The sequence below is a fragment of the Platichthys flesus genome, chromosome 2 (genome assembly GCF_949316205.1).
Source record: "Platichthys flesus chromosome 2, fPlaFle2.1, whole genome shotgun sequence".
NCBI classification, from domain to species: Eukaryota; Metazoa; Chordata; class Actinopteri; order Pleuronectiformes; family Pleuronectidae; genus Platichthys; species Platichthys flesus.
In genome coordinates this window covers 16,754,814-16,780,563 of record NC_084946.1, presented here as the reverse complement: position 1 = coordinate 16,780,563, position 25,750 = coordinate 16,754,814, and the positions used below count along the sequence as shown (strand labels likewise).

Here is a 25,750-nt window from a genome sequence, read left to right as displayed (position 1 = left end):
GCAAAATGCTTTATCACGCAAACACGTAAAAACTTCAGGACAGAGAGACATATTGAGCACTGAAAACAATTACATGACAAATACTGTATGGTGTCAAGCAAAAAGGAATTTATTATCACTGTCTTCAAATATGTACAGCTTCTCTGGGAAAACGGGTGATACAGCAGGCAAAAGCAAACGTACAACTACCTTTCATGGCAAGCATTAAAGAGTTACTGTGTGAAGCACAAAGATAATAAAAAAAATCGATGTCATCACGAAATAAATTGTGCCTTTAAGAGAGTAATTCATTTTAATTTTAAAATATTGTCATTTTGTGCAAACATGGAGGAATTTTATCAGGGCACAATCAAATAAACTCATAAAGTTCTGTTTACTCACCACAGGGAGTAATAACTAAGCCTGTGCAAACTGCTGTTTAATGATTAAAACTAACTTCTGATGATGCCAGTGATGTTACTGAGGTGCATTATGGGAAATGCGGTTGCCAGCGTTTCTGGATCTTCACTCATGCTTTTGAGTCAGAGTATCTCAGCCTCTGTGGTTCTCTTGTGAGACCTCCGGCTGTACTGAAACATAATGACCCATTTAACTAAAACAATAAGGTAGGAACCATATGTAAAAGTTAAAGGGGATGAAAGATATGAAAATAACTGTTTTGCTATGTAAGTTATTATCCCAGTCCTAGTTCTTTTTTCTGCCACTTATTTTTAAGGAATACATCAAATCAATGCTGCATTCAGCTAACGATTCCTCTGAGGGAATCATACAGTAACCTCAAAATTAAAGATGTTATTTTTCGAGGCTGTACTTTTTAAATAACTGAAGCGGTGATAGTGCAATATTTGTTGGAGATCTTTAAAATGAATCCAGCTACGATAAATACAATTAGCTGCATGAGCCGGTTGATTGTGTGAGGCCAGTGTCTATTCAACACAATTTACAAAACCTACTAATTTTACAAAGAGTTGTGACCTCTCGTTAGTTCACATTCTTCATGACTGTGCCTGTAACGTCCTCATATCATCAGCATGTATCAAACAGCCACCAGCCAAACAGTAATCTCTTAAAAACCGCAAAGGCAACGATATACAGTATAAAGCTACAGACTGCATTGGTAGAGGTATGGGATGATTATGATTTTTGACTCGTGCGCCGAGTCCTTCAGACCTCCTTGTCATATGATTTCAATACCGAAAAATCCTCCCGTGACTCACCACATCTACCTGTGCACATTCAGAATATCAGTGTATTCATGCAGGCTGTGGTGCAGGTGGCAGAGTAATCCCACCAAAACCAACTCTGGTGAACAAGGAAAAAGTTACTGTCTTTAAATAACCTTTCTTGTTTTCAGAACATTTTCTTACAATCTGTGATATTTAATGAGCTGCAACCTCGACCTGATATATAACGTTCCATCGCTAAACCAAAAATGTTTTTTTTTTTTATCCTCATTCGTTATTCAAATTGTTTAATTTACCTTTGGAAGTGAAAGCGTATATATAGAATATCTAGTGTCTGCTTTGAATCTAAATGCTTTTCTTCAGAAAACTGAAACTGCAATTCAAGGCACTCTCACAGGTGGGTTTTTTTTGTTTTTTTTTCACCTGAAGACAAAGTTCAAGTTCATTCAAATCAAGTTTCAAGCGCTTGTGCTGGAAGCATTTCATCGATGAGGAATGAAACCTGTCCTTGGACTGAGAGAACAGAGTAAAGCAAACCGGCCCTAGTGACCAGGAAGTCAAGTCTTCACAGTGACGGCATGATGGTGACTAATAGGTTGTTGCATTAAGACACGTAGCTGCAGCACCGACCTATTGTTTACCTAATGATAACTGTACAAACACAGGAGCTATGTACAAACAAGAATTCATATATATACACAGGTCAGCTTATATGTAGGGAGGTACATGAGCAACATAAACATGAAGTATTTATATAAACAAAGCCTGGATGAACGGTACATTATGTACAGTAGGTGGAGACGTCCAGTATGTAAGCACTTAATGAAATCTGCACTTTAGAGCCTGACTGAGCAAACTATACATCTTTAAATGTACTACTACCAACACACTGCACACAAATGTGATGTACAGTATGCACATGAGGTATGTTGATGCAAATGAAACATAGAAACAACATAAAACTTTAGACGGGTATGTACATAAGGTAACTTACATGCTGTTTAGATATATACAGTATATGCACATAAGATCGACTAGAACTATAACCAGATTTGTTTTTGGTAAAAGACTTGGAAGACACAATGCTACTCAGGTTAAAGAGTCCTGGCTTTGGGGTCGGGCGGCTGATATGATGGAGCTGCAGTGGGGGTGGGCGCGTCCTGGGCTGAGGGCGCGACAGGAAAGACAAAAACTCCTGAAGGAAGAGGGAAGGAGGACAAGGCCCTGAAAGGAGCGGGAGAGTGTAGCTGATAGCTGGGATGGGGCCCTGTGGAGGGGCTGGTCGTCATCGTTGACCTGGGGCTGTCCGGCCATGTCAGGGACCGAGTGCAGGCCTCTGGACCAAGTCCTGTCCATGACGATACCTGAGAGAGTTAGAAAACAGCTCAACAATACTGACTAACTGTTATGTAGGTAAATACACAAACTATAATATCTAGATTGGATATGATGCCTAACGGAGGGCAGTTTCAAAACAAAAAATGAAAACTTTAAGTGTTTCCCGCTAAAACAAATTTCTTCCAATCAGGCCTCAGTATCCAAACATTACACATTCCCATTCTACCTACAACGCATATTGTAACATTAACAGCATGACACTCACATATGAAGCACTATCCAGTTGTCTGTGTGTTCGATGCACAACCTGATCCCACAGCTGCTGCCCGCTGATGCTCAGAGAGTTGGTGCGCGGCCTGTGGGTGACGATAAGAACCTCCTGGGCCCAGTCCTCCATCAGCCGCTGCAAGTCTTCAGGCAGGTCTTTTTCACTCATGGAGGTGCCCGTGTATGTGCCTGTCTTGTTGTTGCTGTTATTTGCCTGGGCCTGGGCCAGTCCCATCACCGGCTGATGAGGAGGAGGTGGAGGTGTGGCACCGGCAGGCAGCTGCTGGGATTGATTGAAGGTGCCCGCTCCGGCTGCAGACCCTGCACACACACACACACACACACACACACATATTTAGATGATCAGACACATACGAGGTAACTAGACATTTAATGAAATTATTTTTAGTCATTTCACATACTGCTGCCGCGGTCTTTCCCAATACATAGTCTCTTCAGTGTTGTCCCTATAAGACAAAAAAGACCTTGTAACATCTCCATTAGCAGGTAATTAGGATCATTAACAGAATGTAAACAAGGTGCAAAACAAAGCTGCTGGATTCTGCCGCAAAATAAAGGAACAAACTCAAAACAAACGGGTGAACAAAGCAATCAGTCCCCGGAAACAAGGCGGTACAATGTATGTTTTAGGAAAACCATGCAGGTGAACCAAATGAGAGCCATGTTGATGTGCAGCGTTGGATTATTAGAGAGATGAATGAGTATCGAGAGGTTAAAGGGAGATGAGAGATTCACATTTTTAAAGCAGATTGACGTCCATGTAGCATGCAAACTCCACTGACTTGTAATGTTGGGTGAATGAGTCGCAAACGTGTTAAAAGGTGAATAAACAAGCATCAACATAAATAAGAGACACTTAAATGTTAGTAGTATTAATTAATAGTTACAATAAAAGACAAATGTTTTGGAGAAAATGTGTTAATTCATTCAAATTTGAGTAAGGTTTTTGAAACCACCTTTAAAAATAAATATAAAATTAAAAAAATGTACTTCTTCAAAGCAAACTTTACTCTTCAGGGATTTTATAAGAAAATACAGGTCGAAAGTTAGTGACGAGAACGACGTGAAGCAACAAAAACAATCCAGCAGTGTGACAGAAAAGTATTGCTGAGCTAAAAGAGGAGAATTAAGAAATATCGAGGACAAATGAGTGAAGATATGCGGGAAGAGAGGAGATACAAACAGATAGACAAAGACACAGGCCCACTGAGAAATCTAGCTCGTGGCTTGCTACTGGATTTATAGGTGACTCTCTCAGATGGTTGAGGGTAATTAGACCAGCCTGTAGAGGAGTATAATCAAAGAGGGAGAGAGACACTAAGGTAAGATGAGCAGACTTTGAAATATCCGACCTTATCAAAACAAAACATCTGTTTGTTATTAATTCTGTGCTGGATCTGAATGTTAACAGGATAGTTATTATAACCTCCGCCAAGAAGGTTATGTTTTTATCCCTACACGCTGGTTTGTTTGGTAGTTAGTTAGTTAGCAGGATTTTACAAGAATTACTAAAACGATTTCAATGAAACTTGTTGGAATGATGGGAAATAGACCAAGAAAGAACCCATTTCATTTTGGGCATGGGTCAAAGGCGTTGATGCAGAAATGTCCTTATTTTTGTATTTGTACCACTGTCCCAGGGTATAATACATATTTTGGGGACTGATATTTGAGTAATTTGGTGCAGCTCAAAATAAAAGTTTGGTTCTAGCAGATTTAAATGCAGTGAGTGTTGCACCTTGGCGGAGGTTTACGCTCTACTGAGTTAAAAGACTGTGATGCTAGTGGTCACCTTGTGCAGGTGGAACTTGTGTGCTGGTACCGTCTCCGTGTAGTCCAGCGTAAATATTATCTGACGACAAAGAGCCCTTTAGGGAGCAAGGCTGCTGAGTCTGCACAGGTTCTGAGGTCGAGCTGGGAATGTGGCTCGTGCACGACCGTGCCCGGCCTTGTGAGGGGATAGACCCTTTGGCTGGAGAGCCATTTAAACTCAGTGTAGGCTCACCTATGCCTGCAGCAGCAGCAGCAGCTGAAAACACACACAAGCATCAGAGTGGTGTAGTCTTTTCTTCTGCACACTGGAGATTCCCAAAAGACACTCACCGGATCTGCTGGAGTCACTACTTTTTGTTGTGACATTTCTGAACTGTTGGACCAGAGGGCTGAGAAGTTTGCCAGGCTTCAGCTTGTGCCTGCTCGACCTCTTTCTACGGCCGTTATTCGGTGCAGTGTGAGACAGACCAAGGCCAGGTGGAGCCGCTTTGCCCAGCCGGTTATATAGCAGTTCCACCTCTCCACGCTGATGGGCCTGCAGCTCAGAGATCTCCCTTAGGTGTCTGAGGAGATAAAGGGAGGAAAATATCAATCAATCAATCAATCAAATTTTTTTATTTGTATAGCCCATATTCACAAATTACAATTCATCTCACTTACAAGCTAAACAACAAATATTTTCATGTAAAGACACTTAATATGGCTGTAAGATAAACAACTATCCTTACTTCTCCCTGAGTCTCTGCAGTTCCCTCTTCATGTCTGAGTCATCCATCTCTGAGTCATTATCGCTGCTGCCACAGGCTGAGCCATGCACGCCCCCATGCCTACTTGGTGAGTCTGAGCTCTGCACACTGCTGCTGCGCCCTGAGCGACGGAGGAAGGCCACCGCCCTCTTCATGAGGTCACTTCCTCTGCGCTCAGAGCGAGTCCGCTGAGATGGGGTGGCAGGGGCCAGCTTCGCAGGGCTACTCTCGGCCCCCGAGTCTGAGGAGAGGAAGCGAGCATGGACAGTGACGTCCACAGGGACGGAGGGTGAGGTCAGGGCACGAGGCAGGGAGCCCCGCTTTGCCATGGAAGGAGGCGTGTCCAGGTAGAAATCAGGCGGGGCAGAGTAGCGGCTGAAGCGTGTACTCTGTGTGAGGTCGTCTTCAGTACTAACCACAGAGAAACGGCCGATTGTGGTGGAGGTGACCATGGCCTCAGCCTGAACATGGTCCTGCCTGTAAGTAACTGGGTGTGCTGGTGAGGCAGCGCTGCTCCAGCTCCTTTGTTTCACATCTCGTCTGTTTGCCACTTCAGGGGGAACAGAAATGATCTGCCAAAAGCAAAGAGCAGACTCAGTGGTCATGCAGCATCGTGATGTTTCAAATGGAAAGTGAGATCTACTTTCCACTGAAATGTGAGAGAAAACCCCCGTTCATACCTTAAATCGACCTCTGGCTCCGGAGCAGGAGACAGAGTGAGGAACGTGTCTTCTTGAAATGGAAGCTGCAAAAAGTTCCACAATCAATCGATCAATGAAGACTGTACCACTGCAGTGCAGATCTAGTAATTAAAGTTGAAGACCAGTTATATTGTGTTGCATTGATGAGTGTAGGCTGTACATACCACACACGGCCGAGTCACTCAGTGTGCTCAAACTGTCCATTCTCTCTGGAATCTGAGGCTAAACGAGGCGACAGGGAGAGAGGACAGCAGAGACATGAGAAAATACAAATTCAAACAATGAATTGTCCTAAGATGATACTTCATAAGTATCAATATAATACTTCATAATAATATTTAGGTTTGTTAGCAATGAACCTGCAGCAGCCTTACTTTGATTGAACATTGTCAATACATACAAAAAATAGACTAAATGTTTGAACATTTGTTTATTTATTTTGTTATATATCCTTGGGAATTTAGTCTTTAATTTTCTGATGGTATAAGTATTTATATTGTTATAGAACTAGTTGGCTTTCTTTAATGTTATCTTGCTTACCAGCTGTTCCCCTGTCCTGTAGCGTCCCTCCCCCATCGGCCCTGGCGTGCTGTTTCCTGACCCTCCCATGGCGCTGTCTGGACCAGGAGGAGACTGGATGTACTCAGTGCAGGAGCCTGGTGTCTCTGCAGCACTGCCTGATGGGTACATCGGGGCATATTCCTGGTATAGCAAGTTCCTTAGTTTCTCGTCCAGTGTTTTAATGGTGCTGTCCACAAAGCCCCCGCGGCCAAGCCGTCCTTCGCCATCTGACTCACCGGGCCCTGCACCGTGCTGGGATGGCGCTGGGCTCTGGGGTAGCGAGGACACTTTGGTCCCTCCCATGCTGGAATAAGGCTGGTGGAGCACCACAGGCTGCTGCGGTCGCTCGCTTCGTGTCGCTGAGGCATAGGAGACAGACAGCGGCTCTTTGGCTGAATCGGGCTCCTGGAGAGGAAGCGGGGTCAGGGGAGACCCCCCCTGTGAACCGCTCACATCCAGAGAAAGTGGCATGACCAGAGGGCAGCAGGGCACCTCCTCAGCTATAGAAACAGGACTCATCATGTCAGGCATCTGCTGAGCGGCGTGGATCGGGGAGACGGGTCCTAGAGGGGATCCTTGTGACTCATCGACTGGGAAAGACGCATGTGGGGATGATGGGGGCACATTCTGAGCCCTTGCTGGCTGGGCCTGATGCACACTGGGCGGCACAGAGCTGCCAGCAGGCTCAACTGATGATACGGACTGGAGGGTTGGGGGAGCAGACACAGGAGGGGACAGAGTGGCGAAGAGAAGTGGGTCAGTGTTGGACATGATTGGGGGACTACAGAATCCATACACGTCATAGGAGAAGCCTCCACTTCCTCCGGACATTGTAGAAGATGAGCCGTCTTCTGTGGGAGGAAAAGAAAATTCGAACATTTATTACAAAATTACAAAGTCGTCAAAAGCCCATGAGAGCTGAAAGATGTATTTCCTTCAGCTGCCACACGGTAGTGCTGTTTTCCCATGCAGCAGTCAGACACTAAACTGCAGAAACTCTGCAGAAACAAAGTCACCTCTGGAAGGCCTCGCAGTGCCACTGCAGTCTGCAGGCTGGGTAGTGGTCGAACTCGCAGGAGACTGCGTGGCCGTGCCGTCAGACGGGGTCTCCTGGCTGGATGTGGGGGTCTCCTCTACAGGGCAGATTATGAACCATCTTTTCCCGGTGTGAAGAACTGCAATCCGAGAAATCAGATAATTATCACCCAACGCACTTACAAGTGAATATAACGCATACAAAGGATTCACTGGGAATACACTTTACCATTCTGCTGATAGACAGGCTGAGGTGCTCCAGGCTGCGGACTCTGCAGAGAGAGAAACAAATGGATTTTCCTTGCCACTCTGTATTTATTAGACTACAACTAGGTCAATGTATAAGCATGTGTACTACATCTGTTCACACTATATTCATATTTATAGCTGCACTTCTCTCACCTCTCCCACTAACCCCTCAGACATCTGGCCTTGTGGAGGACTACAACTCAAGGTCGATGCTCTTTCACCTTCTACATCTTCACTCAGCATGTCCTCCGCTTTATCCACGATGTCCTTCAGCTGGTCAATGAAGATCTCCTTCTCTAACAGTAGGATGAAGCCATTGTCCACCTGCAGGAAAAGAGTTTTTAAACATTATCAGAAATATAACCAATCGAACACAAAGAATCCGCTAACTGCAAAAGGCCGAACTCACCATGTAAGTGGCAATCTCCTCCGGTGCATCTCCATCCAGATCGAATTTGAACGTCACCATTTTGTGATTGTGAGTCTCCAGCTGACATTCCACCATTTTATCTCCAGTGTTGCAAACCTTTGGTGGCAGAGGTTACATGTTACTATGAGCAAACATTCAGATATTAATAAACTGAAGCTTCGGCTGTCAGAAGTGCCCCCGTGACTCACATTGAGCATGCTTAGTTTGGGTTTGCTTGTCTTTTCTTGGCGAGAACGTGTTCGGGCAGACTTGCGGTGGTGTTTCCTGGGTTTTCCATCGCCCTTCCCCACACTGGCCAAGCTGTCATAGCCATCGCTCGTCTCCTTACCAGATGCCACATCAGAGTTGAGACTTCAAAAATAGAAAAGTTTAAAAACCACTTAATCACATATTCAGATTGTTGACGCATTTCCATCACATAAAGTTGATTGAAGAGGACACACACCTGTCATACGCATAGCTGGGTAAAGATACTGGTTTGTCCTGAAGCACATCCTGAGGACAGACAAACAGGTATATGTGTGAATTTCAAAGGCAACTGTGTTTACCATGCTGTCTGAGTGATAATCAAACATCACTGATTTTATCCAGTTAAAAAAATTTGCACAGATTAGTAACACACTCAAAAATCTGCAAACTTTTGCTTCGTTCATACCTCAGCAGTGGACTCCTGTTGAAGGATGTGGGATGCAAATGTGGTTTCGAGGTTTTGCTGAGTCGTGGCTAGGCTGGCACACTCAGGCAGTGACACCGCCGTCTGGATGCCAGCAGCCTGCAGAACTGGAGCAGAGCCTGAAACTGCGACAGGAGCTGAAGCAGGAGCAGAAGCTGGGGCTGCAGATTTACCTGGGACTGGCAGGTTGAAAGGGATTGGGCCCAAGACCAAACCTCGGGCCGAGTGATGCGGTTTACCCATGACAGAAGATGAGTCACGAGATGGCTCAAAAGTGGGACCTGGTGCATAGACTGGTGCTTGAGCCGAGGCAGGAGCTATTGAAACCTGTATTGGGGCTGAAGTTGGGACATTTGAAGCTGGAGTTTGGGGTACAGCTGCAGCTTGGGCTGACACTGTTGTTTGTTGTTGTGCTGTTTGAGTTTCAGCATGTACAGTAGTTTCTGCATCGGCTGCGATTCCCCAGAGAGGAGTCTGAACAGCATGCAAGACAGGCTGGACTGGAGCCCGAGGCTGAACTTCTCCCAAGTTTGTCTGTACCTGGAAGAAAAATTATATTTTTGGAATTGTTCATCGGTTACTACAAATATTGTACATCCCTCAATCCCCAAACGCATGCCCAGTGTGCATTACACGAACGGATAAGACAGACCACCCACTTAGGACTACAGATTTCTAATGACCAGCCATTTACAGTGAGAACTGAGTCAAATATTCACCTGGACAGGCTGCTCAGCCAGTTCCTGCTCAGGGTGGGGGGCGGGGTATGGGGTGGTTCGTACCTGGGAGAGAGGTAAGGGATGGGTGGTATGGAAGCCGCCCTGCTGCTGGGGTGCTGCAGGCGACCTGACCATGTTGAGGAGTGGGATTGGGAGTGCCACTACAGGCATGTGTTGGGATGTGGACAGAGGGGTCTGAGGGGTGCCTTGATGGGTAAAAGTGGGCATGGTAGCATGAGGGGTCAGAGGGAGGGAGGGATAGCGGGGTGAAGGTGGGTGGTAGGTGCTCAACATAGACAGGCCACTGCTGCTGTAGGTAGATGGCAGAGGAGCTGGGGAGAAGGGAGGGGACTTGTGGCCCCCTGTTTGAACAACAGGATATGGTGAGGGAAACTGGGAAAGAATGAGGGGAAAATGGATAAACGATGAACACCAGTCGATAGAAATAACATTCACACAGGCCCTTTATGAACTAGCCCTGGAACCTAACCATCATAGGATGTTCATTCTGTCTCAATCTTAGTTTTGTCATATGTTTGTGCTGATCTGAAGGGGCAGGAGTGGGGGACGACTGGAGAATGACTGGCAGATATGTCAGGAAGGCTCAGCTGAGATGTAGACTGGTCAGCAGATAAAAGCTAAGAAAATTAAATAATTGTTTTCCCCTTGATTAGAGTCTGAGACTTTTGTGATATATAAACAAACCAATTGGCACAATGTTTTGGTCCAAAATAGAATGATCCACTTAATCTGTGTGTTTTTTGTGTGTGTATGTTCTGTAGCTTGGCAGTAAGTGATAAACGAGCATGGCTCTACCTGCGGCAGGACGGCAGCTGGTTGAAGATGACACTACAGGGAGGAAAGACAAATGGGAAGGAAACACAGACCAAATGAAAATCCATGCACATACACACACATATACAGTAAATGATGAAGCGTTACAGACCACTCAGGTGCACTGTGTTCCCGCCTCACACACAGATGATCCACAAATAGTGTGAATTCCTATGGTTGCCATTGAATTGCACATTAATATGTGTGTGTAAACTGTTTGTTTGCTGAACAGCCACTAGAGATTTAGTAACTTAGGATGTGAAACAAGCAAATCGAGTAGCCGGTTCCATCCAGCTATTGCACTTTCAACTAGCAATCCTAACGTGTATTGTATGTACCACTATAATTCTAGTTGAACTAATTTATGTAAATTCATATTTTGTACTCTTTTCCTGGGAAAAGCACTTATGTTATAATGACAAGGGCCACTTAAAGGGAATAAAGAGATTAAAGTCATGTTATTATAGAAAAGGTTGTTAATTTACAAGAATAATCAGGTTCTAAGGCTACGTATCATTTTAGAGGAGAAACATAGAATTACGGGCAAATATAGGAGATCAACAAATCGCCTGCTTTAAAATGAGGATGTGGAGCATCTTCTAATGTTATTTGTTATTACAGTTTTCAGGACATTGAAAAGGTTGACTATCTCAAGTGAGAAGTACATGAAGGAAGTTTCCTCTTTTGTGAGGAGGAAATGTTTTTTGCCACAAAATCTCAAGACATCTTCGTCTGCGTCTTCTACGAGTGTGTCACCGCCATTTTTGCGTTTGTCGCATGCTAGAAGCGTCGTCAACCCCTCCACTCGTTCACGGTGGATCCAGTTCTCCTGACTTTCTATGGACGTTATACTATGGGACAAGGTGGGTAATATCCGCAGATAATCCGGAGCCTCTCACGCACTTAGTACCTGCTCTTGTCCAGGTTGCGTCTGTAGAATGGGGGCTGCAGCCGGGAAGCTCTGGGCTGTCTGTCTCGTCTGGAGCAGAGTGGGGACTGGCGTAGCTGGAGCAGAAACTGTCTGTCAGAGACACACGAGATATTACATTTATTGGACTGTGTGTTTAGACATGATAATATGACACGACTAACTATGAGCTAGAGGATCATCAAGCACAGTGATGAAATATTCAGTGTGGAATCAATGCAGGGCTAGGCACATATGTAAGAAACTAGAGGGATGTTTGCAGCTGCCACGGTTTAATCGCGTAAGATGAGAAGTAAAAGAGAGACACCATCACTCTATCTTCAGCCATCCACTGAGTTCATGTTTGCAGCAGGCAATAGTCAATAAGGCAAGCTTAAATGGAAAAGGGGAGTAAAACCATTAATCTATCTTCAGCCACCCATTGTTTTCAATGCCATACACTCTACTGGGATATTATTATATATTCTACCACAAACTCCTGCTGAGGTCTGACCTTATCTAAAAATGAGAGCAGATATTAAACCTTATTGTGGATTAAGCAGCAGCAGAGACTGGCTTTTGCACTTGGCTATTCTTATGCAAAGTCCATAGGAGCAAAGCAGCTGGCAGATTCATGATAGACACAGCAGGCTGATTCTATGGCAGTTATTAAGCCTGAATGGAGTCTCCTTCTCTAACCTACCAGTGGATCCGCTCTGCCTTTGCTGCTGTGTGGCAATGAAAGCTTGTTCCTGTCCAGATATGGGCAACAGTGTGGTAGTGGGATCTCCAGGCTCTGACTTTTGTCTACACGCTCAAATACTGAGAAGGTGGGGCCCATCGGATGATTAAGTACTCGGTCAGAGAGGGTTGGAGTGCTGGTCCTGCGACCGACGATATGATGGAGACAGTGGTTGAGAAGAGTGAGATCTGCGCCTTCATACAAACTCCGTGACCGTGAGGGCGGAGGAAGATTTGAAGGTGAAGTCAGCGGGGGTGACATACTGCTTGAAGTTGGGAGAGGGGGCGATGCATGAGGCAGACGTAAAGTGACTGGAGGAGACTTTGACAGAGGAGATGTGTGTGAGCCTGCCTTAGACAACGGAGTAAACTGAGTGGATGCGGAGAAGGAACGTATGTGTGTGTGACCCAGAGATCCGCCTCCCTTCGTCCTGTCTCTCAGGAGGACAGACATGCAAGCTTTGCAGTGGCGGTCGGGCTGCGGACTAAGGGGGGCGCTCGGACCCAGCTCTGAGGGAGGCTGTAAATTCAGGGAAAGGAGAGGTGAATTAAAATGTCTTGCTGAGTCATGATGGGCGGACAAGAGAGGAGATGATAACGACGGATTCTGAGCAGAGTTAGAGAACAGGTGATCTGTGGCATGCACTGAGCAGTCTGCGCTTTTTGGGGAAACCAGATCCAGTGACGGACTTAGGAAGGGGCTTGTCTTAGTGAGGGGGTGCTGCCGACACCTCAACATCTCAACCAGGGAGGTGCTTGCTCGCCTAAAACACGTTGGGCCCTCACTGAAGTGCAGGTTGTTATGGCATACAAAGGGATCACTGCCGTGACGCTGATCGGGTGTAATTGCACAAAAAAAGAGAAAATAAAAATGTTGTTATTCCAGGACAACAAAAATCGAATTTAAGAAAGTTGCCACAGAAATGAGACATGTTTTACTCACTGTTAGAGACTGAAAGGTCTGTGCTGCAGTTTGTTGATAAGCCCCAGGATGCAGTTGAGGGTAGCCTCCCTGATGTAACTGTGGGGATGCTTGTGTGTAGTGGTCAAGAGAGGCCTGTGCTGTGGGCTGCTGGTAGGGCCCGTGGTGCAGGTGAGGGTCAGCCTGTGCAGGAGGACTGTAAACCATGTGAGCCGTGGAGACGGGCTCTGGAGGAGACTGGTAGGGCCTGTTTTGCTGATTGTTTAGGTCGTCTAACTGCATGATAGAGCTCCCTCCACTGTCAGCTGGAATAACAAAGAGGAGACGTCATCATGATGCAAAAGAAAATGCCCTTTGCAATAAGTACAAACACTGAATAATGACAGGAGGACAAAACAGTGGAGCAGTCTCATTAAAATTCAAAAGGTGGTTGATGATGTCTCATTCCTGACTAACACTAGGAGCATCTTTACTGCTACACTCTTATTTTCATAAATACCAATTAAACCATTTTCAGTCATAGTCAGTACCATCTACTGTTAAAGGCTGCGTGGGTTGGACCAGTACTGAGATTTATTAGCAGAGGTTGGGTGACATTTAATACATTCATGTGTGTTTGCTCTGGCTCTTACATGTAGTAGATGTGGTGGTTGGCACAGGGCAGATGAGCGTCTGCTGCTCCCCCTCTTGGTCCTCATTATCTGCTGTGGCTGCTGTGGCTGCTGTGGCTCCCAGTGGTACACCAGTACTGGGCACCTGCAGAAGGTTCTGCTGCGTCTCATCATTTCCTGTCGAGACAGTGCGCGCCCTCTTCCAATTGATGAGAGCCACACGGTCTCGGATGGACTTCCCCACTATCTTGACGTCGCAGTCCAGAAAAAAACCTGAATCAACCTGGAGGACACAGGAAAGATGTGATCAATTCACAAAACACACAGATATAATACAACATATATACTAGCTACGCAACTTTGCATGGGAGAGCAAAGATGAACAGACAACACAAGACAGACCAGCGACCACATTGTTAGGTTAATAACAGGCTCTGAGAATGTGTTCCAAAGTAAGGACGCTTGAGTTCTTAGACACAAGAACCAAGCGGAATCACATTCAATCAAGCTGCACCAAACTGCTAGCCAGACGTTGTCAGACTCACAATTCTAGTCAGCATGTGAGTCTGAGACCGCTCCATTGGGCTGTGATTATGGGGCGTGTTTCAACCGAACCAGGAAATAAAATTCCTCTTCGCTCAATTGGATAGACCTACAACCAATCAGAGCAACGTAGTTTGTGACGTATGTTAAGCGACGCATTTTGAGTTATTTACTAACGCCGGGTGCACACCGGACGCTTCAGCGCAGCTTCGGCTGAGAGAGAGGGGGGACTACGTATTCTCCACATAGGCTTGAGTGGAGAATACGGAATTTACCCCCGACACCCGACATTTAACGGAGCAAACAGCGAAGTTCTTCAACATGGATGACATTAAATTAATAATTGAAGTGGAGAAGTACAGTGAGTTGTATGATCCTCGGAACATGTTGTATAAAGACAACACTAAGAAAGACACATGTTGGGACGCTGTTGCTTAATGTTGGAGCAACAACTAAGTATATGCTTTTAATCTACTGGATCAACGGGTGATATTATTAGCGCTGCCCGGCTCAATGCAGACTCAATGGCAGCATCTACACATCTCAGCTCTCCAGCGGCAGACACGTTTGTTGAAAACGAATTCAACCCAAGGGCACTTTGATGACGTGGTTGATTACTTTACCGTTGATCATCTGTCCATCATCGTATAAAGCCCGCCCTGACAATCTGATTGGCCCGGTCGGGCATAATTTCTCCCCAACGGAGCGACTCCAGACCGAACTTCGCACCCTCATGTTGTGGGCGGGGCTAAGTTTGTCTGGCATCCAGGCTACCAAACTGCACACACTCATAAATATGGTAACTATATAACTGCAATGACAGCAGAACGTAGAAGGACTGTTGTGATGGTCATATTTCTTACACACTAAATATCTATCATAAATGAATGGATGAATGATTGAATGAATTTTAGGGTCAAGTTGACAAAAGAAATAAAATTCCAAACTAAATATAATGAGATCAATCTCCTCCTCAAAACACCTGATTGATCAGATCTCTTGTTGTTGAAGTTAACAGCAGATAATCAAAAAGTCGAATGCAACAACTATTATCTGTTTTTACTTGCAAATTACAATTATCCTTTCTGTAACAAGAACTACTTGTTTACCATTTCTTGGGCGACGACCTCTGGGACCTCGTTCACCAAGTCAAAGGTGAACTCAATAGCACCAGTGTCCTTGTACTTTCCCTTCAGCTTTTTAGGATCCTCCACCCACAGCTTCAGACCAATAGATGATTTCGTCCCATCGTCTTCCTCATTGAGCTCCACCCTCACACCTGTATCCTCTGCAAAGAAGGCATGATTCAGGAGGTCCTTGATGGAGTACCTGCAGGAAATACACAATCACTAAAGATCACAGTGACAGGAAAATGTTATGTTGCGTAACACAGAGTCAAACACTGGCATTTATGTCAAACTGCAGGAACCGAAACATCAACCCGTATCTATAGTACATATAAAGTGTGTCACAGGCTGGGAAACCCTTACCTGTCTTCCCATCTGTGACGGATACACTCCCCGATAATTTCCTTAATTTCGGGGTCGCTGACTTTACCGTAGCTAGCAGGTTTCACCCCCTGCAAAACAAATAAGCATTAACATGCCTCATCCTACCAACTGACACACTTCTTCAGTAATACTACCACTAAGCACGGTACTGCATGACAGGGTCAAAAGTAAACACCAAAAAAAATGTCACAAAAACATCTCAATACTGTGGATTAAGAAGGGTAATAGAAGAACTGTAATATTTAGTTCAAGACATTTTTGGATCCACAAAAAACATTGATTATTTAACTAGTGTGGAACTATATAACATTTGACATGTTAAATATTTCCTCTGAAAAAATGAAAGGTTTAGATTCCTTAGAAATAATACACATCACAGTTCAATACACTCAATAATTTTGCTTCAACCTTAATCTCCAGCATGACCAGTAGCTTAGTTGGCTATAATCGTAGTCAACCTTAGCAAACTTGACGGGCAATGCATGTTAGTCTGCTGACTTTATGACACTTTTCTGTTATATTTTAGCATTTTGTTGCATCGCTCAATAGATGTAGCTTTGTAATCAATTGATCACCGTTTCACCGGGTTAAACGTGAACTCACACTGGTGACTTTGCGGTAGATCTGTGCAGCATTCTGACACTCGGAGTACGGGTATTCGGAGGTGGCCATCTCCAGCATGCACATCCCAAAGGCATAGACATCCACAGCCTCGTCATAGTGCTCCTCATACATCTCCGGGGCCATGAACTCAGGAGTGCCTGGAGAAATAATTCAAGAGACGGCCATAAATTATGAACTCCCATGCGGTTATCAGTTTCCTTCCGTTTCACTGGGATCAATACCCGTGTCGAGGACTGCAATTCAACACGCCTTGCAAATCATGGTTCTAATCATTTTCTAATTGCTCAAATGACAGACAAGAGAATAACTAGACTCAAACACTGTAATGTAAGACATCACAAAAATATGTTTGATGATCCTCTAGCATTAAGCTTTTTGAGAAAACTTTGATAAAGCTAGTATGGGTGTAAAGTAAATACTATGCTGACTTAAACTAGATTAAATACTGTGTAAAAATAAAGGGTACTGACTGTAAAAAGGTAAACTTATTTCCAAGTAAGACAATATTTACCTTTTGAGTGTAACATTTCATATGCGTATATTAGGGGTCAGATACGTGAATATTGGAGGCACATTCATCAGGTAAACAAAATCATGACCCCAAAGGAACACAAATAGTGCAAAATGTTGTACCCAAAAAGTTATTGAAGTACTGAAATATATACTATGTTAGCCACACTTCAATAAAACAGTCTCTCGCCATCTTGCTGAGGACTAACCAATGACACTTTTAGCGAAGGAGGCCCTCTTTAGTGTTGCCAGGCCGAGGTCTCCTATTTTGACAGAGCCTGTGGGGCCAGTGATGAAGATGTTGTCGCACTTGAGGTCTCGATGGATGATTGGAGGAGTCCTCGTGTGGAGGAAGTGGAGGCCTTTGAGAATCTGTCTGCACCAGCTCCTAAGAACTTTAGGTTTCATCACCTTGAAGCGCTTCAGATACCTGTGGGAGATTAACAAATACCATTACCATGATGGAGAGGTTCACAGCTGACACCAGGTAAAAGCATTTTCATATTGTTAACTAGAAAAGTGACATATCAAGGTCTGTGGCCTGCTATATACAATTGATTAAATATTCAGTGATTAGCTGTATCCTCTTTGCTCTCATTAATAAAATATTAATAATTGTATTGTCTTCACTGTATGTTTAATTATTTTTGTGAGATAAAACGATACTAAGATCACAACAGTTCTGTTAATATCTGTCTAACTAACATTAGATTAACTATAACAGTGTAATTCATCTGGTATGAAACGTGATACACATGATGTGGGCAGTCTAATGGTCCTTTACTCTAAGATGGTTTTAAACAGTCTAATAGAAGCAGCGATAAGAGACTAATGTTGGAATCTACTGACCAGTCAAGTATAAAGGTGAAAGTGACAAGATAAGATAAGGAGCACACAGATAATCCTCAAATGTATCAATAAAGATCCATTTACAAAATCATTATCATGTTGACTCTTACGTTTTTAGTGTGCCTGAGGTCATCAGCTCTGTCACCAGAACGATACACTTCTTCCCTTTCACCGGGGATTCCCAGAAGTCATAAAACCGCACAATGTTGGGATGCTGCAGAGCCTTTAACATCTCAGCCTCCTCCTTGAACCGCTGTCGCTCAACTTTAGACAGTTTCCTTTCCTGGAGAAAATAGAGGTTTTATACATTTACATTAAAAAGCATGAATTCCAAATTAACCCACAAATTGTTTCCAGTATTCTGGAGCCTGACCACGTTTGCAGTGTTGTGGTGGACATGGGAGGGGCCAGGATCACCATTATTTTCACTGAGCTGTTATATTAAATGGCAACTAAAGATATACAATTCCTTTTCAGCCTTTCTTAAATAGCCAATGTGTTGCTTCAGGAGTGGACACCAGTCAGGAATGCCTCTCTATCATGTTTACAGTGAATACAACCTTGGTATTTTGAGTGGGCGGACATGGGGGTCTGAACCATTTACGTATTTGATCACCACTGTGTATATAACACACAGCACTAGAACACCTCACACCTCACAGTGGAATCCTGATGATATTTTCAGGAGAGTAATTGTCGGATAAATATTTCATATCTGCTGCTGGTGAATTATAAAAGAAAAACATTACCATAACATATTAACATTTGAAGAAATGGTGTTCCAGCAAGGAAACATCAAGGAATACGTCTATATTATTTAAGGAGAATTGTGAACAGTTGTTCTAAGTGGAGATCTTGCATCTTTGGGTGCACAAGCTGGAGTGAATCTGTGTATACTGGATCAATATTTTGGCCCCTGCCTTCCCTGAACTGTTGTATAAATAGTAAAACAGCTGACGGCGAACATCCTCTACATTTCTGTTTCTCTCCACTCAGCATGGCAGATACAACCCAGCGGCTTTTGTGCTACATGACCTCCAGATTTTCTCTCCCCCTCTCTTTCGTAGAGACACTTTTTACTTTGGAACAATGAGGTTGCTCTTCATGTTTTGAAACCAGAAAAACCCACTGTACTTCGCTGGATATAGGTTATTGACTGACGGTGGGGAATCAGTTTTTATTGACAGCTCATATTGAAATAAGTAGTGAGCAACCTAATGCATTTTTGATTATGTAAAGCTTTGTGAAGGATACATCTTTATATCTATTTTCATAATTCTGCTTATTAGTGATAACAAATCTTTTGGACAATGTCTCATCTCTCGGATCATATCAACTTATTTCCTGGGCCGTGTCCAAACAGATTATTAAGGATGCTCTGCAGAGGTCTTAGCAGGGTGTGGCACTAATAGCACTGAATGCCGGAGACTTAATTTTACACAATACAAACTGGGTAAAAAACCCCAATTAACACTGATATTTGTAGCTAATTGAGTGTGGAGTGGTCAGGACAATGTGCGATACACATTGATAAAGAAATCTTGCTTTGCCTCGTATCCAACACCACACTTCTTCAACGCTATCCTCAGCTGAACCCACCCTGCTCCTCTCTCCTCTCTCCCCTCTGCCTGTCTTGGCGCAGAGAGCTGTATCAGCATGATTCACTCCTAGATACTCTCCAGACACATCTGCGTGGTAATGCCACAGGGGTATAACTCTTAGCATTCATCATTAAGTCGTCAAACAAGACAAATAATAATGTAACGCTGAGACACAGAGGGGTAACGTTTTTTGGCATTTTACTAAATCATGTTCAGATAATCACCTCATCCGGCAGATGTTTGATCATCACTTAGTGGATAAATAAGTAACAAGACTATAGCTGTCTGATCCGCCCACCACCAGACACCAGCTCCCTCCTCTTAAAATCTGATTGGTGCTTTTTTTTATGACCATCCAGGTTTTTGCTGTCTCATTCTTAGTTGTACCCCCACAGACACACACAGAAACAGACATAAACACACACACACACACACACACACACACACACACACACAGTATCTGAATTGCTGCAGGTTTTTGTGAGCAAGCCACGCAGGCACAAAGGGCAAGGCCTCAGCTCCGGGGACAGAATGGTTGAATCATCGGCAGAGCTCCCCTAAGAACCTGCTCAGATGCCACACAGATGCATAAACACACACATACTGCACCTGTTGCATGTTGTTATTCATGTCTACGCTGATCAATGTTTAAAAAAGAAATGTATCTTGACAGATGACAGGACATACGCAAAAAAACCCTGTATGTATTATTCCATAGTGAGCAACAGTATTAAATTCAATACAAGTTACAAATGTAGGTAGGATCTTCTTAAACCAGGGACATCACCATTTGTTGGGGACTGTCTCATCCACATGTCTGAGAGACATGCAGGGATCGAGACACAGAGCTCCATTACTCTGTGCACTATTATTTTATTGGGGAGCTGACTTAATTCTAACAAATTACACTGCAGGCCGTGCCACAGAAACATTAATCGTTAGTGTGGTAATTAATGGTAAATTAAAGGTTGTTGAAATGATGCTATGGTGCTGATTCAGCCTGAGTCGGTTCGATTTCTGTGTTTGACTCCAATACGTCTAAACACCAATATAAAGGTATAATCCAGTGCATTGTCTCGAACAAAAAAACAATCAGGGTATGAAAGTTTATAAAGATGATTTGCAGGGTAAAACATGTAGCTTACTGAGTTATATATACTTAGGGCAGAATAATGAACATGTCAGAAATGTATAATAAAAGAAAGTAAAATTGTTATAACAGAGTAATGAAGTTATAGCTGATTTATGCGTGATGTGTTCAAATAGTGGCTGCTACAACCAGTCACCACTTAAGTGAAGAAAGTATCATGTCTCATGTATCAGAACCAGACAGAGAGGCTGGTCTTGTTGAAACTGAAGCTATATGAATGTGTCCACAGTGACCGTGCTGGAGAACACTAGGAAAAGGTCGCCATTTCTGCAGCAGAATAACACCTCATTTTGTTTGAACTCCCCACAGTGTAAAGTGCTCTGGCCTGACTGCAAGAGCGTGGCACATTTTGAGTCGTGAAAGGGCAACCACTGTCTGCATGTCCGCCTCCATGCAGGCTAATCTGTTATAGTATCTAAACTGATCATTAGATTACCACATACACAGATTAGTGACACAGCAAGCTGTCGCTGTCATGATGGTAGAGGTGTTTTCTGTATAATAAGTTGTGTCATCTTCTTCGGCTGACATTGTGGATAAGGAGCAGAATGTATTCAAGAGGAGGTCAAGTGAGGCTTTGTCAGGTCTTTGCAAACAAATGGATATAGTCCATTTTGTACCTGAATGCCTCATCATCTCTCCTGGTTATTTTTGAGAAGGTATTATTTTCAGCTCTAAATCTAGATGACTCAAAACTACATGATGGCGACATCCAAGCTATAAGAATTATGAGATGGTGAAAACTGACAAGTTAAAAGCTAGATGTGAGATTAACAAACCCTCTTCTATCTGCAGTGCAGTCGTACTCTGAACTAGGATTTCTGGGATAACAAACACAAATACCTGTGGCTGTAGTGGTTAATTATGTCATCTTCTAGAAAGGTGAGATAGTTCTTGTATATTATCTCAGAATGACTTCCCCGGAATTTATGAGGAGGAAGACAAGAGGCTGTGAATAAGCCGACAACGATCCAGACCCTGACCTGAGAAGATGTTAAATAAGGCCATTATCTGCTCAGACTGGAAATTTACTTCATTGTTATTTTGTCACTGTTTGTCTTCAGATAGAGTGGATTTAAATAGTTCAGGGAACTTCTACCCCTCCACAAAGGCCCCTCTTCTGACCCCATGGAACCAGCACATTCATTAAGGACCTTTTAGAGTATGTGCCTTTTAAATATACAGCCAATCAAACAATGAATGGATCCCTATAATGACAGGATGATGTCAGATGAGGGAAAATGACCATGACTGGTCAGTGAACCCACCTGGAGTTCACACCAGGCCACCTCCACCCAGGTGTCGGTGTCCAGACCCTTGTAGACGGTCTTGAAGGACCCTCTGCCCAGCTCAATGTCAAACTTGAGGAAGCGGCCCCCAGGTGAGGTGGACAAGGCCTTCATCCCTGGCTCCTCTTCGTTCTCATCACTTCCCGCTTTACCTGTGACGTCGGGGGGCACGACCACGACCACCTCGGCCTTGGGCTCGGGTTCGCTGCCCTCCCCCTTCCCCTCGTCCGCGCTCACGCTCTCCGTGGTGTTCTCCTTCAGCCCCGCCTGGCTCTCCGTGCTGGACGTCTCCCCGAGCCCCAGGTGGGTCCCTTGGAGGACCCGGGTCCTACTCCGATCCACGATGGTGCGCAGGTCGATGCTGAGCACCGGGCTGCTGTCGACACACTCCGGCGTGTCCACCACCGGCTGCTGCTCCTCGGTGTCCGACACCCACAGACTCCTGCGGATGAACCTCTGGCGGATGAGCCCAAGGTAGTCCGTGGAGGGGTACGCGCTGGGGTCGCTGGCTCCCCGCAGGGCTGCGCTCTGGATGTTGACATTGTGGTCCGTCCCGTTCTCATAGACAGGCCTGCAGGCATTTGCGTTTATGTCCGAGTCTAGATTTGGTGCTGAGGAGTATGTGGAGCCCAGGGGCGGATCTCTACTTGAGTCATCCGGCGGATCCATGCCCGGTAACTAGTGAGACACTTACCGGCGACAGGGAGGGGGGTGAATGGCATGCTCCTCTGCCTCCCGGCGGCGCAGGGGGAGTTTACTGGCTTCCTGCAACACTCGCATGCAGTGACGCAGTTCGCCGGCGCACGGTGTTGTGGCCTTACGTCTTGAATTTGTTCTGCACAAAAAACATCCCGAATAAATGTTTCCAGCTCGGAGGAGGATGCGCGCCACCTCCTCGCTGCCACCTCACTGCTGCAGTCCTGCACAGCGCTGTCCAAGTTGAGCCTGTGGTAGTGGGCAGTTTAACCTATGGATGTGTTTCCTCCACATTGCATAATTCCCCCTCTCCTTTAAAAACATGCGATCGGTTCAGCAGACAGATCCCTGGCCTCACCGCGGACAGGCCAGGACGCATTAATCCCTCCAAAGACACATCACGGGACGGCCAAGTGCGCAGCTGTCATCCCCTGTGCGCGCTCATCGACCCGGAATCTCTGGCTGGTGCAAACGAGGCAGGTGTTCCGGGCGAAACCCTGAATCGCCTCCGTGAAGTGTGACCTCAGCATCTCTGCATTGTTCCTCCAACTAGCCGCACGTAGCGGTTCCTCTTGTATCCGTGCAGTTGAGTGCTGTCCTGTGCAGGATGGACCCGGGCGCTTATCAGATTACGCTCACTGCGCCACGGTTTCCCTCAGGTCGGAGGAGGCGTCTCACATCATCGGCGCATCTCTCTGCTCATGTACGGCTCATGCGGATGCTGATGTCTTGGTTAAGAAAAAATCAGGAAAGTGGGATATTTGACCGCCCACGCCCTTAGCAGCAACACGCAGGCCTGTCCAATAAGTCGGCTGGTTCCTGGATGACACCCTCATCAGCTTCCCCCATGTGCGCCGCCGTGTGGACCTCACCACCTCCGCCCTCACCGTGACGTGCCAAAACTCCAGTGGGAGGATGCGTGTTAAGGCGGACCAAAGGTTCTTGGAAACATATATGGGCTACTGGATAAAATAAAGTGGACCGCATGGATGTGAATGTTCTGCCATAAGGACCCTACGGTGAAAGGCTGGGCGTGGGAAGGGGGATTTGTAATTCTTCCACAATGATTGTAAGATTGTTTCCAAACCTGATCAGGGGCCCAGTCTCTACTGTTTCAATGGTCTTTTGCATCAATGCACACTGTTATTGTTATTTGTTGTACAGTTAACACTAAAGCTTTAATTGACAGAAAATATAGTGTGTCATAATGAAATGATATTCTCCAATTCCTATACCATTATATTATTTCCCCTGACACGACTCAGTGAAGAAAAGTGTTTTGGTCTTTGTTATACATTGCAGCAGTGTATAAAGAAACACGGTTTATCCTTAGTTCCTGCATGATTTGTTCAGTGCATTTAATATGCACAAAGTAAATGCATTAAATAAATAAAATGTCTTTTTTTAGAACTGTAAATAATGCAAAGGTCAGGGGTGGAGCAACAAGGGCATGTCTTTTGGCTTGCTCATCATCTTTTCATTTGAAGAGAGTGTAACGCAATATAAGGTCGAGAAAACCTTGAAATTCTTTCTTTCCTCAAGGTTGAACCTGAGGGGGCCGTTATACATTTTATTGGATCAGCCCTGAAGAAGAAACCTGCCCAGATCTCCAGGGAAAACATGAGAATAATAGGAAGCAGTTAGTGGGTGGGATCAGACCCGGAGGGTCAGTTTTCAAAAGGACACTGTGAATGTGACCATTAAAGTGGTGGGTGGCCATCCCATTAAATAGCTCTCATTTAATGGTCCCATATAGTCATATGTGTTCCAGTGGGTAAAGGTCCAAGCTGTGTCAAGATAGAGCTACTGTTCAACTTAATCAAATATGATGACTGGATGCTGCTAAGGACCCAGATTATTTTATGAAAAATATTAGTTTGACTTGTAGGTTTTTAAAATAAAAAAAATCTTTTAGCTCTTTACTTTGTTCTGTTACATTAAATTTATTTTGGGGTTGGTCAAAAGCATCCAATGTTTTTAAAGATGGACAAAGTGTCTGCAATTTCTCGGACTATCCAGAAATGAAGCTCAAGTGTCCTGGATTCGAAGGCTGCCATCGGGTGCATTTGGAGCCACAGTCTGCACAATGCCAAGTGAGGGATGGAGCCGCAGTATTGAGTTATGTTTCACCTTGTTTTTATAGTATCAAATAACGAATAAAAAACAAACGTATCAGAAACTTACTCATAAAAATCAGTGTGATACGAACTAACTACAATTACAAACTATCTTTGGGATTTAATTATCTAATGTTTACTCTGACTTTAGTTTTAGTAGGGAGTATGTGCTGCTGCACTCAGGCCTAAACCTGCAGAGGTAAGAGATTTATACAAAACACAATCAGAAACTGGATTGATGTCATACAGAAGGGCTCTGGGTCCATGTAAATCTTTTGGTATAATATATATATATATATATATATATCCCCTGATATCTATGAGTGTGTGACAGTAAGGGCAGATTGGTAGACGCTTAGGGGGCTGTTGGGCCTTGTTGGTGCTGTAATAGTTGTGTTATGTTTTCCTTATGTTTCGCAAATCCTTTAACACAATGGTTTAATTAAACAATGATAAACCAAAGGGTGTTACACTGAGCATGTTGAGCAAATAATACATGTAATACCAAGTTAACAAGCTTGGTGTCACTAAAGAGCCAAGTTAGACTTTACAGGCCGTTGAGCACCGTGCACTGCTGCAGTTCACATGTGAGGGATGGCTTCACTTTTGAGGAGCAGACATGTCGTCCATTTTGATATAAGCCACAGTCAAAACTGAATTATTAAAAAGTGCAACTTTCCTGAGGCCCAAACTGCGGAAGGTAAGATACATAAAAAAAAGAGAAAGACCAGAAAATGAACTGGTGTGTTACAGAGGGGCTCTGGGTCAAACTGTCATTTGAAGACCTTTAAAATCTCGGATTTGTTTTTCGTGATGTATATCCTTGAACAAAAAGTTGGATTGAAGTATAACAAACCACAGGGTGTTGCACTTGTTGTGGTTCCCTCTCTGGCGTGTAATACCGCCTTACCAAGCATGGGAGTCATATTACAGGCTGTCAGTCCCCGCTGCAGTCCCAAGGAAAACGAAGTCAGGTCATTTACATGAGTGTCATGACGGTCTCAGCCCCACAGACACACAAGCAGCCACAGTTTCCTCAGCGGTGAGTCGGTGATATGACTTCCCTGTGGACAAAGTCCAGCCCCATGTTAGAGGGGCGGTAGTCTGCAAATACCCCCCCCCCCCCCTCCCTCCCGTCGTCACAGCTT

General features: G+C 44.5%; 1 protein-coding gene across 1 annotated transcript; it reads right to left on the bottom strand.

Annotated features, from left to right (window-relative positions):
• Nucleotides 1-86: 86 nt before the first annotated feature.
• wnk2 (WNK lysine deficient protein kinase 2) lies at nt 87-23,801 on the bottom strand. Its single transcript, XM_062402344.1, has 28 exons — nt 21,769-23,801; nt 17,860-18,032; nt 17,110-17,330; nt 16,370-16,527; nt 15,746-15,834; nt 15,365-15,584; nt 13,734-13,995; nt 13,123-13,406; nt 11,442-11,552; nt 10,514-10,546; nt 9,698-10,090; nt 8,961-9,518; nt 8,751-8,800; nt 8,494-8,656; nt 8,285-8,401; nt 8,029-8,199; nt 7,856-7,898; nt 7,608-7,766; nt 6,571-7,442; nt 6,195-6,252; nt 6,010-6,074; nt 5,312-5,901; nt 4,914-5,146; nt 4,603-4,839; nt 3,994-4,092; nt 3,212-3,256; nt 2,788-3,110; nt 87-2,548 (listed from the first exon to the last, which is right to left on the bottom strand). Exons 1-28 carry the CDS (start codon nt 22,456-22,458, stop codon nt 2,279-2,281), a joined length of 6,687 nt encoding a protein of 2,228 aa, XP_062258328.1. The 5' UTR covers nt 22,459-23,801; the 3' UTR covers nt 87-2,278.
• Between the last annotated feature and the right edge of the window lie 1,949 nt (nt 23,802-25,750).